The 12,491-nt window shown below is 42.8% G+C and overlaps 1 protein-coding gene across 3 annotated transcripts in view; it reads left to right on the top strand.

Annotated features, from left to right (window-relative positions):
- The first annotated feature begins 1,537 nt into the window (after positions 1-1,537).
- The window catches only part of SLIT2 (slit guidance ligand 2), a 258,823-nt gene continuing 247,869 nt past the window's right edge, over positions 1,538-12,491 (top strand). The window contains exons 1-3 of one of the 3 annotated variants that reach the window (XM_079306865.1): positions 1,538-3,050; positions 4,700-4,771; positions 5,991-6,062. In XM_079306865.1, the coding sequence (XP_079162991.1) occupies positions 2,875-3,050; positions 4,700-4,771; positions 5,991-6,062 (320 nt within the window). In that variant the 5' untranslated portion in view covers positions 1,538-2,874. The remainder of the gene's footprint in view (positions 3,051-4,699; positions 4,772-5,990; positions 6,063-12,491) is intronic. The other 2 variants (XM_079306863.1, XM_079306864.1) reach the window with 2 other exon arrangements.

Raw genomic sequence — 12,491 nt, forward strand, 5'->3', positions numbered from 1 at the left:
TCCTTCCTGCTCCAATGTAAGAACTGGAGTATCTTCACATCTCTGTAAGAGCAAAGACGCCATGATCAGCATTTGAAAACAGTGCAACAATCATATTTACTGAGTGTTGTCGAAACAAATGGATCAAAACCTATAAAGCTTTTGTAGGCATGTGCATTTTTAGCAATTTTCCTTTGGGCTCGCATTCTACAGTAAGAGAAGACAGGAGTAACTTTGTTGGCTTCCACTTCAGCAGATTAACTCGGCTCTAGAATAGCATTTCTGAGAACAGAATTTGTCCTCTTGGTAACGGGCAAAAAGGCACAGTAAGCCTCTTGCGGGGATTGTGCAGCAGAGACCCCAGGGATGAAGAGACTCAGCTGGACCCAGCCATATGGAAGAAACGACAGACTCCCTTGAGCATTTCCAAACTACACCTTGCTGAAGGCTTAGTCATCCCTGCTGGGGATTGCCTTCTAATGAAAGACAAATCACTTTCACCTATTACTGGAGTCTCAAGAGCAAGGAAGAACAAAATGAGTTAAAATGTTAAGATGCACATAGTATTTTCCTAGGATTGAGGAAGATGTATTGACACATTGGGAAAATTTATTAGGAACATTGTGTGTACTAAGCAAACTTTTTTTTTTTTTTTTTTTTTTTTTTTTTTTAATGGAAGATGTTTTCTAAAGGAACAGTGTTAACGTCGCTACTCGACATATTTTAATGTATGGAATAACACTTGCCCCTTTTATTTTATTTTCGAAAATAACCTATTCTGGTGGGCTTCACACTAAATCTGCAACCAAAGAACATCCCACTACAAACCTTGTCCTCTTTCGCACACAAGACCCTTGGGTGAAACTCCCACGACATCTCCAAGTGCAGCCCAGCGCCGTTCCAGCCCCCTCCCTCCCTCTCCAGCTAAAACCCACACGGGCATCGCGAAGGACCCTGATTCCTCCTCTCCCTTCTCGCTCGTGGAGCGCCTGACGCGCAGGCCAGGGCTGCGTGGCAAACTCCGCGCACAACTCCACGCTCCGTGCGCCGGGGAGCGGAGTGGAGTGGAGAGGGGAGAGGAGTGGGGAGAGGAGTGGGGAGTGGAGAGGGGAGTACAGAGGGGAGTACAGAGGGGAATGGAGAGGCGCTCCCCGGCCGGCCTGGGGCAACCTGCCTCCCCCGCTGCCGCCGCGCTCCCCCAACTTCCATTCATCGCCGGCGCCGCCGCGCACCCCCCGCCCGCAGCGGCCGTACCGGAGCCGTACCGGGGGAGTACCGGGGGAGTACCGGGGCCGTGCCGGGCGGGCCGGGGCGGGCGGTGAGCGCAGCCAGTGAGCGGGCGCGGGGCGCTGCGGGCGGGGCCGGGGGGGCGCGGCCAGGCCGGCCCTATATAGGGCGGCGCGTGGGGCGCTCCCGGCTCCGTGGGAGCGGGCGAGGGGCGCCGCGCCGGGCACGGCGGGGGCTGTCGGTGAGGGGCCGGCGGCTCGTTGGGCTGGTGGCCGCGCTCGGGGAGCACTTTCGGCAGCAGGCACCTTGCGGCGGGGAGGAGAACCGGCCGGCCTGCGAGCGGCGGTGCTATCCCATTGTTCAAGCGGAAAGACTCGGGGTGCGAGGGAAGGAGCCCGGCGTGTCGCCTCCATTCTCCCGCTCCCCACCGCCCCCTCCGCCGTTTCCCTGCGCGCCGGAGGAGCGCCGCCGCCAGGGAGCCGAGGCCGGGCTGTTCGGCACCAGCACCGGCGGCTCAGGTGCACCGGCGGGATCGGGGAAAGAGGCGCCAGCTCTTCCCCAGGCGCTGTGCCTCGGGGGGCTCCGGGAGAGGAGGAAAGTTGCTCCCTTTCCTGCAGCAAGCCCAGGAACTGCTGAACTGGCCTCACCTGGAAGGACTGAGCAGTTCCCACCTCTTCCATCAGGTGCCTTTGCCGCAGCAAAGCCACGGTATCCGGGAGACCACGGGGAGCAGAATAACACCCCTCCCCGCCCCTCCCGCTCTCGCTGCACTTCGCTTGTTATCTGCTCTGTCTCGCCGTGCTCCCGGGATCACAGGAGAGGATCTATAACTGTGATCTGTCACCGAGGAGAAGGTCGTGGATGAACTCCCTTCCAGCAGGGCAACGAATCACTTCTCGGCTGCTTATTATTAACGTGTTCTAGGACCAGCCCTTTCCTGCTAAACTTGGCTTGGGAACGTACAGCAGGAGGGGGCGCGGGGGGTGGAGAGCCAAGCCCAACAGCATCTTGTGTGTTTGACTTTTTTTTTTTTCCCCTCCCTCCTCCTTCCGAGAGACAGTTTGATGAATGCCTGCGAGAGGGGTATGATTTGCTGAGGCGCCTGTGGCAGGGCGGTGTGTGCGCGGTGTCAGCCCCGCCGCCGCCCCCCGTGGGGCTGTGAGCGGCCCGCGGCGGGGGACGCGCGTGGGAGCGGCTGCAGCGCTGCGCGGGCCGCCGCGCAGGAAGCGCTGCTGGGGCGGACGGGGCTCCGCGGCCTCTGGCGGGGGCTCAGCGGGCAGGCACGGCTTTGAAAGGGGAGAAGAGGAAGATAAGTAGCTCGCCCAACTCCGCCGCACCGTGAGACCCCTTGGGTTTGCTTCGCCATCGCAGGGAGCGTGTGAAGACGAGACCCAAGTGCCGACTCTCCCCGGCACCGACGGGCTACTAGCGAGGGACGGCCCGGGCGCGGCCCCGCGCCTAGCGAAGTTGCCTTAAGCCGCGGACCGGTGCCACCCGCCTCACTTTGCCGGGGTTGTTTTCTTGACTTGGCTTTGGATAGAAAAGACTTCGCTGTCTCCGCACCCTGAAAGTTGCCCGAGCGCTCCCCGCGGCGAGGAGGAGGGCGGCGCGCCCCGCGCCTCCCCGGGGCCGAGGCCGGTGGGCCCGGCTGGGCTGCAGCGGGCGGTGATGATGTGCGGCTGGGGGAAGCTCCCCCTGTCCCTGGGGCTGCTGCTGGCGATGGCGGGCGCGGTGGCGCCGCAGCCGTGCCCGGCGCAGTGCTCCTGCTCGGGGAGCACCGTGGACTGTCACGGGCTGGCGCTGCGCGGCGTCCCGAGGAACATCCCCCGCAACACCGAGAGGCTGTAAGTAACCCGGCCGGGGCGGCGGCGAGCGCCCCTCGGTCCCCCGCTCCCCTTAGGGCTCCCGCCGGCGGTCGGGCTGAGGTGGCCCCCGACGCCGGCCTGGTTTGGGGTCCCGTTGGGTGGGGGATTTCTGTTCCCTTCTGCTGCTGCTGGCCGTGCCCGTTTCACAGCGATGCGCGGAGACACGGAAGAGGTGGGCGCTGCTCCCAGCCGCTGCCTTTCATCCCGGGAAGCCGCGGTGAGCAGCGCGATTCCCGCCTCCGCGGGCAGCGCGGCTGCCGGGGCGCCCCGGGGCGGCGGCGGAGCGGCCTCTCCCCCCGCCGGCGCCCATTTCCCGTCAAACTTGGCTATTACGGCTCGGCTTCCCCGGGGCAGAGCCGGGCCGCGGCTCCGCGGGCGTGCGCGGGGAGGCCCCGGGGCGCGCAGCGCTCGCTCCCGCCGCGGAGCCGCGTCCGCCGGTGGGCGAGGGCACCCGGGGGCGACAGCCGCGCTCGCAGGGCACCGGGTCGTGCCGTGACGGTGATCCCTCCCTGCACCCGCGGCTGGGCTGTTTTCTCTGTGTAGCCGGTTGTTAATTACATCAGGCTGCCTTTTACAGGGCTCCTAAGAGTGGAAGTGGTGTGCGCGTTATTTCTTAATCTCTGATAAGTCATTTAAATGTTGACATGTGAACGCGTGTCTGGAGTGGTGAATTTCCCTCCGGGAGAGTATCAGGGACACATTTCTCCTGAGACTCGTGTGGTTTCCTTACGGTGGTGTTTTGGCCGTGTGTAGTATGAAGCACTAGAAAAAATACTATTTCTTTTTCCTTCCCTTGCTATATTGGGAATGAGCTGTAATTGTTAGAATAGCTTCCATGTAATACCACCTCCTAAAGATTTATTTCATAAATTGCCCTCTGGTTTTATTTCTAGTGATGGCAATAGAAAGATTTTGAGAAAGAGGTATATATTCCAGAAAGTAAAGTAGCATAGAAGTATGATCTGAAATTCTAGGGCCTAAGTACAGCTTTCTGTTGCTTCTGAACTTGCTTTGCATTCTGCAGTGTAGTTTCCACTTGTGCAGCAAGTGGAGAGCTTAGTTTAGTAAAATATTATTTCCCATGACTTACTCCAGCGGTGTTAATGCTTGTTTGAAACCTAGTGCTTGTTATAGGTAGTTAAACCCTATGCCACCTTTTTAGACATACTGGGAGATCTGAAAATTGCTAGAAATTGTGAAAGTTGTCTTTTTTCAGTTGCTTAGTTTTTGTAACAGTTGAATAAAGGTTGTTGCATATATATAGATATACCTTTATGTACTGAGTTTTGTTGTTTTCTCAGTGCAGTTATAACCCCATTCACAGAGTCTTGGACTCTTCTATTGGCAAAGATTGTAGTTAATGATAAACCTGAGTTTTGTAATAGCAGGCAGAACTGACTTTCCAAGACTCTCTTGCTACAAAGTTTCAATCGACTGTTTTCGAGGTAAATAGCATTTCAGGTGCTTGGAAAGCAGGAATTCACATGGTGTTAATTGTAAGAACGGTTTGTTGGATTCATTTATGTCTCCTAACTTCTGGAAATGCTGTGCCTGTGAAAACAAACAAAACAATTTTAAAGTAGCTTTTGAATGTTTTAATTTTGCTGCTTACAAATTATTCTTCTTAGGGATCTTAATGGAAATAACATCACAAGAATCACGAAGACCGACTTTGCTGGTCTAAGGCACCTTCGAGTTCTGTAAGTTTTCTCTTTCACTGATAACTTTTAGGACTGATGCTACAGGTTGTAGTTATATTTCAGTTCATTAGCTGGATGGGTTATCACTCTTTAGCTACTGTATTACTGTATCTGAACCTAAAGCTGCTCTGCCACATTTTATACGCTGTTATGCACTAGTTACCAATTCCATTAAATAAAACTTGTTAATTTTTTTTTAATCTCCCCTTAAGTATATGAGAACTTGAGGGCTTAATTTAGCATATAGCTTTCAAGTAAGAGTTGCTAAAATTGGTTGAATAAACATTGGAGTTACTTCAGTTTAAGGCTGTGAAAATTATAGTTCACAGTGAAAATGGGTACTCTCAATCAGAACAGTAAGGGAGTTAATTAAGAAAAAAGTTATTCCTTCAGTGAATGTAAAAGCAAGTGCCAGGTGATTGCTAGCCTTCTGTAGTATCTGGACAAAAAAAACCCCACTTTACCAGTGAAGTTGATGAAAGAATTGTTTGGTTGGTTTGTTTGGGTGGGTTTTTTTGGTTATTGTCGTTTATTTGTTTAAAATTCTTTCCAGGCATTATTGATGTTTTAAAATTTGGTGGCAGTTTGTGTTGGTTTTTTTTGCTTGATTTTGTTTTAGTTTTTTGTTGGGTTTTTGTTTTCTGAAGGAAATATCTAAACACTTCACTTACTTGTTAAGACTTAATTTGAGCAAATAGTCTTGTACAATCCTTTTCCTTTTCTGTCTGAAGTAAATATAACATGTAGTAATTTTAAGTTTTGTTACAAAACAGAGATACTCTTACCCTTTATGGTCTCTGTGCAGTCTTTCACTGATGTTTCTCCCAACGCCAGGATTCAGAGTTTTAGTTTTGTTATTTTCATGTGAGACTATCACCTTCATACTGTTGGACTGCAGTCTTACATCTTGCTGAAGAGCAGTGATGTTTGTGCACACAGCGTGTAGGCATACGTGTAGCTTTTTAACTTCCCACTGTTTAAGTAAATGAGCAAATCTAATATTGAATCCTGTTTCTTTTACCAAGGCTTGTTTTCCTTCTTTGGGATATATGAGCCCATGTAAATTGTTAGTGACAGGAATATGGAAAGTTAAAGTGGATATCACTCTAAAAAGCTGTTGGATTGTTTTAAATAGTAGGTGGCTGCCTTTAAATGGCCATTGTTCATGCAACAAGTTCTCAGATATTATGACTTATATATGAAAACTTCTATTTTTCAGTCAGCTCATGGAGAACAAGATTAGTACTATTGAGAGAGGAGCATTCCAGGATTTAAAAGAACTGGAGAGGCTGTAAGTATTTTTAATTCTAAAAGTAAGAGCTTTTGGTGGGGGGGGAGGGGGTGGGTGGTCAAAGTAGCTGTGTGTTAAGGCTTCAGATTTTGTAATTTTTTTTTTTTTTTTTAATTTGGGACTTCTAGCCTTACTGAGACACAAGAGAAGTAAGAAATTCTTAAGCAATATTTAAGGGGCTTTGGCTGGGAGGGAGCATTCAAGAGCAGTCCGGATTCAAAGTGCAAACTAAAATTGTCCGGTAGGAAATAGTTTGAATACTATCTAATATTTTCAGTTTAATCTAGAATACACAAGGACTTTTGGGAACTCAAATGCACCAAAAGAAGCATGCTCTCTGATCTGTAGTGTTAGATGTTTTTTGAAATGCCTTATTGGAGGTAACTACTGGCTATAAAGTGTTTTCTTGTTAAATAGCAGTGATTCAATTCTACTCCAGTTTTTATATGATAAAAGATTTTATAAGGGCTTAGAAAAATTGATTTTTTAGTCTTCAAAAATTACTTGAATTTAGATTAAAAGAAAAGATTAAGTACTGTGGGGAGAGAAGATGAAACAGAGATGAGAGGGCCTTATCTGGTGAAGCTGAAGTACAAACACCTGTTTGGTTGCAGTGAGACCTAGAAAATGAGTAATTCCCAAACTAGTTTCCAGTATGTGCCTTGTTACTTTGTTATGCTTCAAATGAAAATATTTTTGAAATGTGTTGTACAGCTTGGGATATCTGACTTGTTAAAGGCAGGATGCTGATTGCTGGATATGTTGTGGAGCCTGGAAAGTATTAATATATATTTTCCTGTAGAATTTAATTCATTATTAGGCATCGTAGTTGTTGCATTTTTGCTGTATCACCTTTTCTTTAAGCATGCCTCTGAGGTCTTGTTTAGTGTTTCATTTGTTGCTGCTTTAACTTTATAAAAGTATTTCTACTTCACTCAATTGAAAAGCAGCACTGGCCTGAGCATAGTTTCTTATTATAGTTACTTTGTATCCACAGCTGCTGTGTGTTTAAAACAAAAACCTCCGCAAACCATTATGGTTTGGTTGGTCATTTACACAAAGAGACTTAGTAACCGCCAGTGTAATTATGATATTTCTGTAATAGTTGTAATACTATGTACTTGAGATAATTACCTTATTTTTTTCGAGTAAGTGTAACTTTTTGACCTAAAAAATGAGAGTTTTATTATATAGTGCAACTTTTTAAAAATAAATTTTAATGAGATTGATTGCTCTTTGGAAAAAAAAACTGACTGTGTATTTCTAAGTTGTATTAAAACACTTAATTCAATGCTTTTTTACAGTGTGTTTTCAACTTTGTACAAGGTATAGGGATTTAAAACTGTTTTCTTGCTGTGGGATATATTTTAATAATATATACACATTCCTAAATTTGGTTTATAGTGTCTAGATAAAAAATTAAACAGTGGTGTAGTTCATATTGCAAAAGTAAATACACATATGAAACATAAAAAACCATTAAAAGATCCCCACTTTCACTATGGATGTGATTTACTGAGATATCAAATGCTTACAGAGTTTTAAAGCAGTTTATCAGCAGCCTTATTGCTTAATTATTTCAAAGTAAGATCCTGCTATGTGATTTATTAACAAATTTCAATAAACTTCAAGGCTTTTACTGTTTATATTTTTGGAGTATAGAGTTGTTTTTCCACAGAAAAATTAACTTCAGTAATTAAAACTTACTCATCTGATGTGTTTGTTCTTTGCCATTACATTGTTTCATTTTTTCTTTGGTTTTTCCCTTGATAATTTAAAAACAATAGATATTTTTTTTCATTTACATAAGATACCAGTTCTGAAGAGAAATTGTGATACTTTTGGCTACTTTGTGGGTTATGTTTGTTCTTCCTTCAGCAGGCAAACTATGCTATCTGAAAATTGTTATTTAGACCTACGATCTTAGATTGTTTTGTCTTCAGAGTTATATTACATCTGTTCCAACACTTGTCAGTTCCTTTAATATACTGGAGTTCAGTTTGTGTTAGGTGTGTGGGTGACTTGTAATTTGAATATATATGCAGTATGTCTTTAAACTGCCCCAGCTGTTGGCAAAGAGCAAATATTTCATGTTTGTGGGGAAAAGCTGAGAAAATTCTTCTTGTTTACAACTGCCAAGTCCATCTGATGAAGGCGCATTGTTATCTGACAGCCAATTCATCTCCTTGGGATTTTGAAATCCAAAATGATTTCTCAGGAAACCTGTGGGCACTTCATTCAAGTATTTTCTATGTCAAATAGCAAGCACTTAAAAGCTTTTTAATTTTTTTTCAATGTGCGAGTGTAGGGTGTCACATTTTCACTCCAAGTGCAATGTACCAAGCTGCTGTCAAAGAATACCTGACACAGACCTTTTAGCATGCAAGCAGAGAGTGTAAGAACTTCACTGCAGCTTAAATTAACTCAATTTGATTTATAAGATTGTTTACATGTAATGCTGCTTATGTTGAAATACCTTGTGCTAGTGTATATGGTCTGTATTTTAAAAGATGTTTTCTGTTGTTTAGTACTTTTTAATGTGAACAAAAGGCTTTCACAGTAATTTCTCTTTGGGAAAGGATCTTCATTTCTCTAAGTGAAGAGCTGGGTGTTTGTTTGTGTGGTATTTTTTGTTTATTTCTTGGTGTTTTTTGTTTTTAACTGGAGTTTCAGTTAAAGTTAGTTGTTTTTTTTTTTTTTGTTTTTTTTTTTTGTTTTTTTTTAGACCAGTAACTCTGATTTCCAAGGAACTATTTGGTTGGTTAATGAGTTACTTGTGAATACTCATTTATAGGTCTGATAATTAAAAATGCTGAATATCTTCAGATCCCTTTAGTGGAAGGGAAGACCTGAAATGCTTTGCAAAATTAATCTCAGAAGAAACTTTTGACCACTTCAGAAGATATCTGCTTAAGATAGATTTTTAAAGTTTTAATAAAAATCAATCAGGTGGTTTCTCCTGTAGCTAAATAAAATACTATGTAAATACTAAATAAAATCTAGTCTACTATGTAGGTTTGTATGTACACAAAGCTATTTAGACCTAGTATGTTCCACAATGGGAATTTGTCACACCAGTGTAATTGTTCAAGTGCAGTGGAACCAAGGCTACAATGAATACTGCTGTAAAAAGTGACTATTACTACAGCAGCCTGAATTAAATTAAAAGTTTTCAGTTTGCAATAAAGGATTTTGTAGCTTTGCCTGCTACCTAAGAAGCAGGAAGGAAAACAAGGTGGAAATTAGCAACTTAGTAAGTTTTAGGTTTGTGGAAACTTTAGTAACTGGAGAAGCACTGGTGAAGTTGGTATTGCTGTAAGCCTTTTAGACAGTTACTTCTGTGAGAAGTCTTCAAGTCAAATAAATGGCTATGCAGTGCAATGTTCACTTAGTTCCAATCTCTGATGGTCTTGAAGGCTCTTAAGGGCTGAGCTTTTACAGTTCCAGTCAAGGCCAATTACGTACAACACTGCCTGAGCTGGCAAGTCTGCCACAAATATGGTTTTCTTTCAATATCTGGATACTGGACAGAGGAATCACATGGTCTGTTTTATTGTGTAGGTGCTCTGTCTGCTCAAACAGCCCTCTTTGGTTGAGAAATGGGCTGTATGCTGTGAAGTTCAGTTGGGACACTTTGTACCTTTGAGCATGTCCTGAGGTAGTTCTAAAAAGTCTTGGACTAATTGCAGTCTTGACATCTGCAATAACTGCAGTATTTAACATCTGCAAGACTTTATTATCTAGAAACTTGTATGAGCCCATGTTCTTGAGCAGGGCCTCTAAAGAATATATGGATGTTCAGTATGTGGCAAGTCCCATAGAGAAAGGATTGGATGTGGCCTCTTAGGGTTTTTTTAACCTCTCTTACAGAGTCCACAGTTGTGTCAGCAGTGATTTTTCAGTGTTTCATGGCAAGAAGACAAAAAGGGTCAAGACAGGGGATTTTCACAACACTTATGGATTTCCAGAGACCACTGCTTATTATGGGGGATGAAGCCTTTTGAAACAATTCCTTATGACAATGTGAAATGAAACACTTGTTTCTTCTTTCTTCATAAAGCTGTCATCTTGGGTGTGATGTTTATAATAGTTTGAAATAGTATCTTAAGAAAGCAAGATGAAGATAAACTGAAAGTTTCCACTTTATGAAAACTGACCCTGTTAGACACAGCTTTAAAATTATTTTTAGTAAGTTAGGCCATTGTTATCCCAAGGTTCATCTCATTCTCTAGTGTTGCAAATACTGCTTAAAATATGCCAGTGTTTTTACAAGTTATTGTCATCTGAAAGGGAAGTATAAAATGCTGAAGACAGCTACCATAGACTGTTGAACCAGTTCTTTAAGAAGCTGCTCAAACCTAAAACTTCACAGTTTTGTGTACTCCAGAAATAGAGGGTTGTCAGGTTTTTGAGGGCTAAATGTACTCTTCACTTGATTACAGAGAAGAGCAGTTACCTTTTCATTTATTAAAAACAATTGTCTGATGGGAAAACTTTTCAATTATAATTTTTCCTAATGTTTAAGTCTAGTAGTTGAGATTTCAGCTCTTACTATAATAGGGCCATGACATGAAAAAAATGTCAGAATAGGAAGAGCTTACAGCAATAGCTTTGAGATTACTCACTTTTTTTCTTCCTGTATTTATGAATAATCCATTGAGGGGGTAGTGTGTCCCTAAAATGCTAATTTAAAGTCTGATTCTGCAGACATTTACCATGTGAATAACTTGGTTTGCATGAGTAGTCTCACTGATTACTCCTGTGAGAAAGGTGACTGGTGTGGCCTAAAAATTTTCCAGGCCAGGCTTCTATGTTTTTGATACTTGAATTAACAGATTTTTAAAAAAATGCCTATTTATTATGTTAGCAGTTCTAAAGGGTTACCTTTGTAGGCTTAAGAAAGCTGAGCTATGGAAAAAAAGCAAAAGCTCAACCCAAAGCCCCACAAAGGAAAAGTAAGCCACAAATCCCCCCCAAACCTATTTCTGCTGAAAACTTGTGTGTAAATGTAATGTTTCTCTCTGAAAGGAATAACTTTAACTTCTGAGTTGGTGTCTGAGCTAAATACCCCCACCATAACTCTCCACAGAACAGCCTCTCTGAGATACATGATGTGAGTAAGCTGAAATCATGAATTCCAGAAAAGAATGCTGTAAGGACTGAACATCAAGTTGGTACACAAAGTAGCTTTTAAACTTAAAACTATCTGTTGTATTTTCGTGTTTCTTACAATGCATTACTGATGTAGAAAAATATTTCAAGAATTGAATGTTTTGTTACAGTTCATTGATTTTTCTAAATTTTTGCAACGCAGTTCTAAAATTTCAAACTGAAGAATTGTCCCTACTTGCTATTTATTTGGGCTCCATCTCCACAAATACATTTTATAAAGTTATTCAAAGTTAACATGAAGAGAGCACTGTGTACTTACGAGTGTTTGAGTAGTAGTGAAAGTCAGTATTGTTTTGTACACACTGTGGATGAACAATTTGAAACTTACAGATGTCAGAGCACAGAAGTAAATGCACATTTCAACTATGTAGTTTCAAGGAAAAGTTATTTCTACTTATAAACAAACTGTAGTGGATTTCTTTACAGGATGCAAATCAATATGTGAAATTACTATGTGCAATTTCAGCTGCAACAAGGGCTTAATTACAGCCTCAATACAGAGGAGATCATCTTGTCAAAAAGATTAAATGGACTTCGGTAAAATAAAGTGGTATTTAGCTGTATTTCATGTATTACAGGGTTAGAGTTATCTGTCTGAGCTCTAACTTAGATAAACATGGTAAACTATTACAGTGCATTAGTAGGTTTTGAAATTATAAAATCAAAAACTGAATGTATGGGATGTTAAAGAGCATCTCATAAAGTCATGCATTGCAGGGTAGTCTAAGAAATATAATGTTTCATCTAGAATAAAAACAAATGCAGTTTTTATTAAATTAGAAGAGAAAATAAATTGATGTGCTAACTTTCTGTAAAGTATTGATGTGTGGCATGAGATTGCAGTTTTATTCCAAATTGACTAGCTCTATCAATAAAATGTAAATTCCTAGTAGGAAAATACTCTTAAAAGAGGAATGACAATGTTTTCTGTGATTCTTTAAATGTGAACTGCATCAATAAATTCATCCTAGGATAAGCAGGTTTGGGCTGAACTTTCTTTCTGAGTTTTAAATCTGATAGTATATAGTAATTTCAGTTACAGAAAAGTGTTAGAAACCTTAGATTTCACTTCTGTGAAGCTATGTGATCAAAATTTAGGAGCAGGTTCATCTGGAAAAAATTCTAAATGTTATCCGTTTTATGATGCAGTTTTGGTTTTTTTAGCTGAAGAAAAAGATGTTGGTTTTTTTTTTTTCACCCAATTTGCAGACATTTAGGTGTAAAGGCTAATGTGGAGTTTTAGGATCCCTAGCAAAA

This window comes from Erithacus rubecula (genome assembly GCF_903797595.1).
Source record: "Erithacus rubecula genome assembly, chromosome: 5".
Taxonomy (NCBI): Eukaryota; Metazoa; Chordata; class Aves; order Passeriformes; family Muscicapidae; genus Erithacus; species Erithacus rubecula.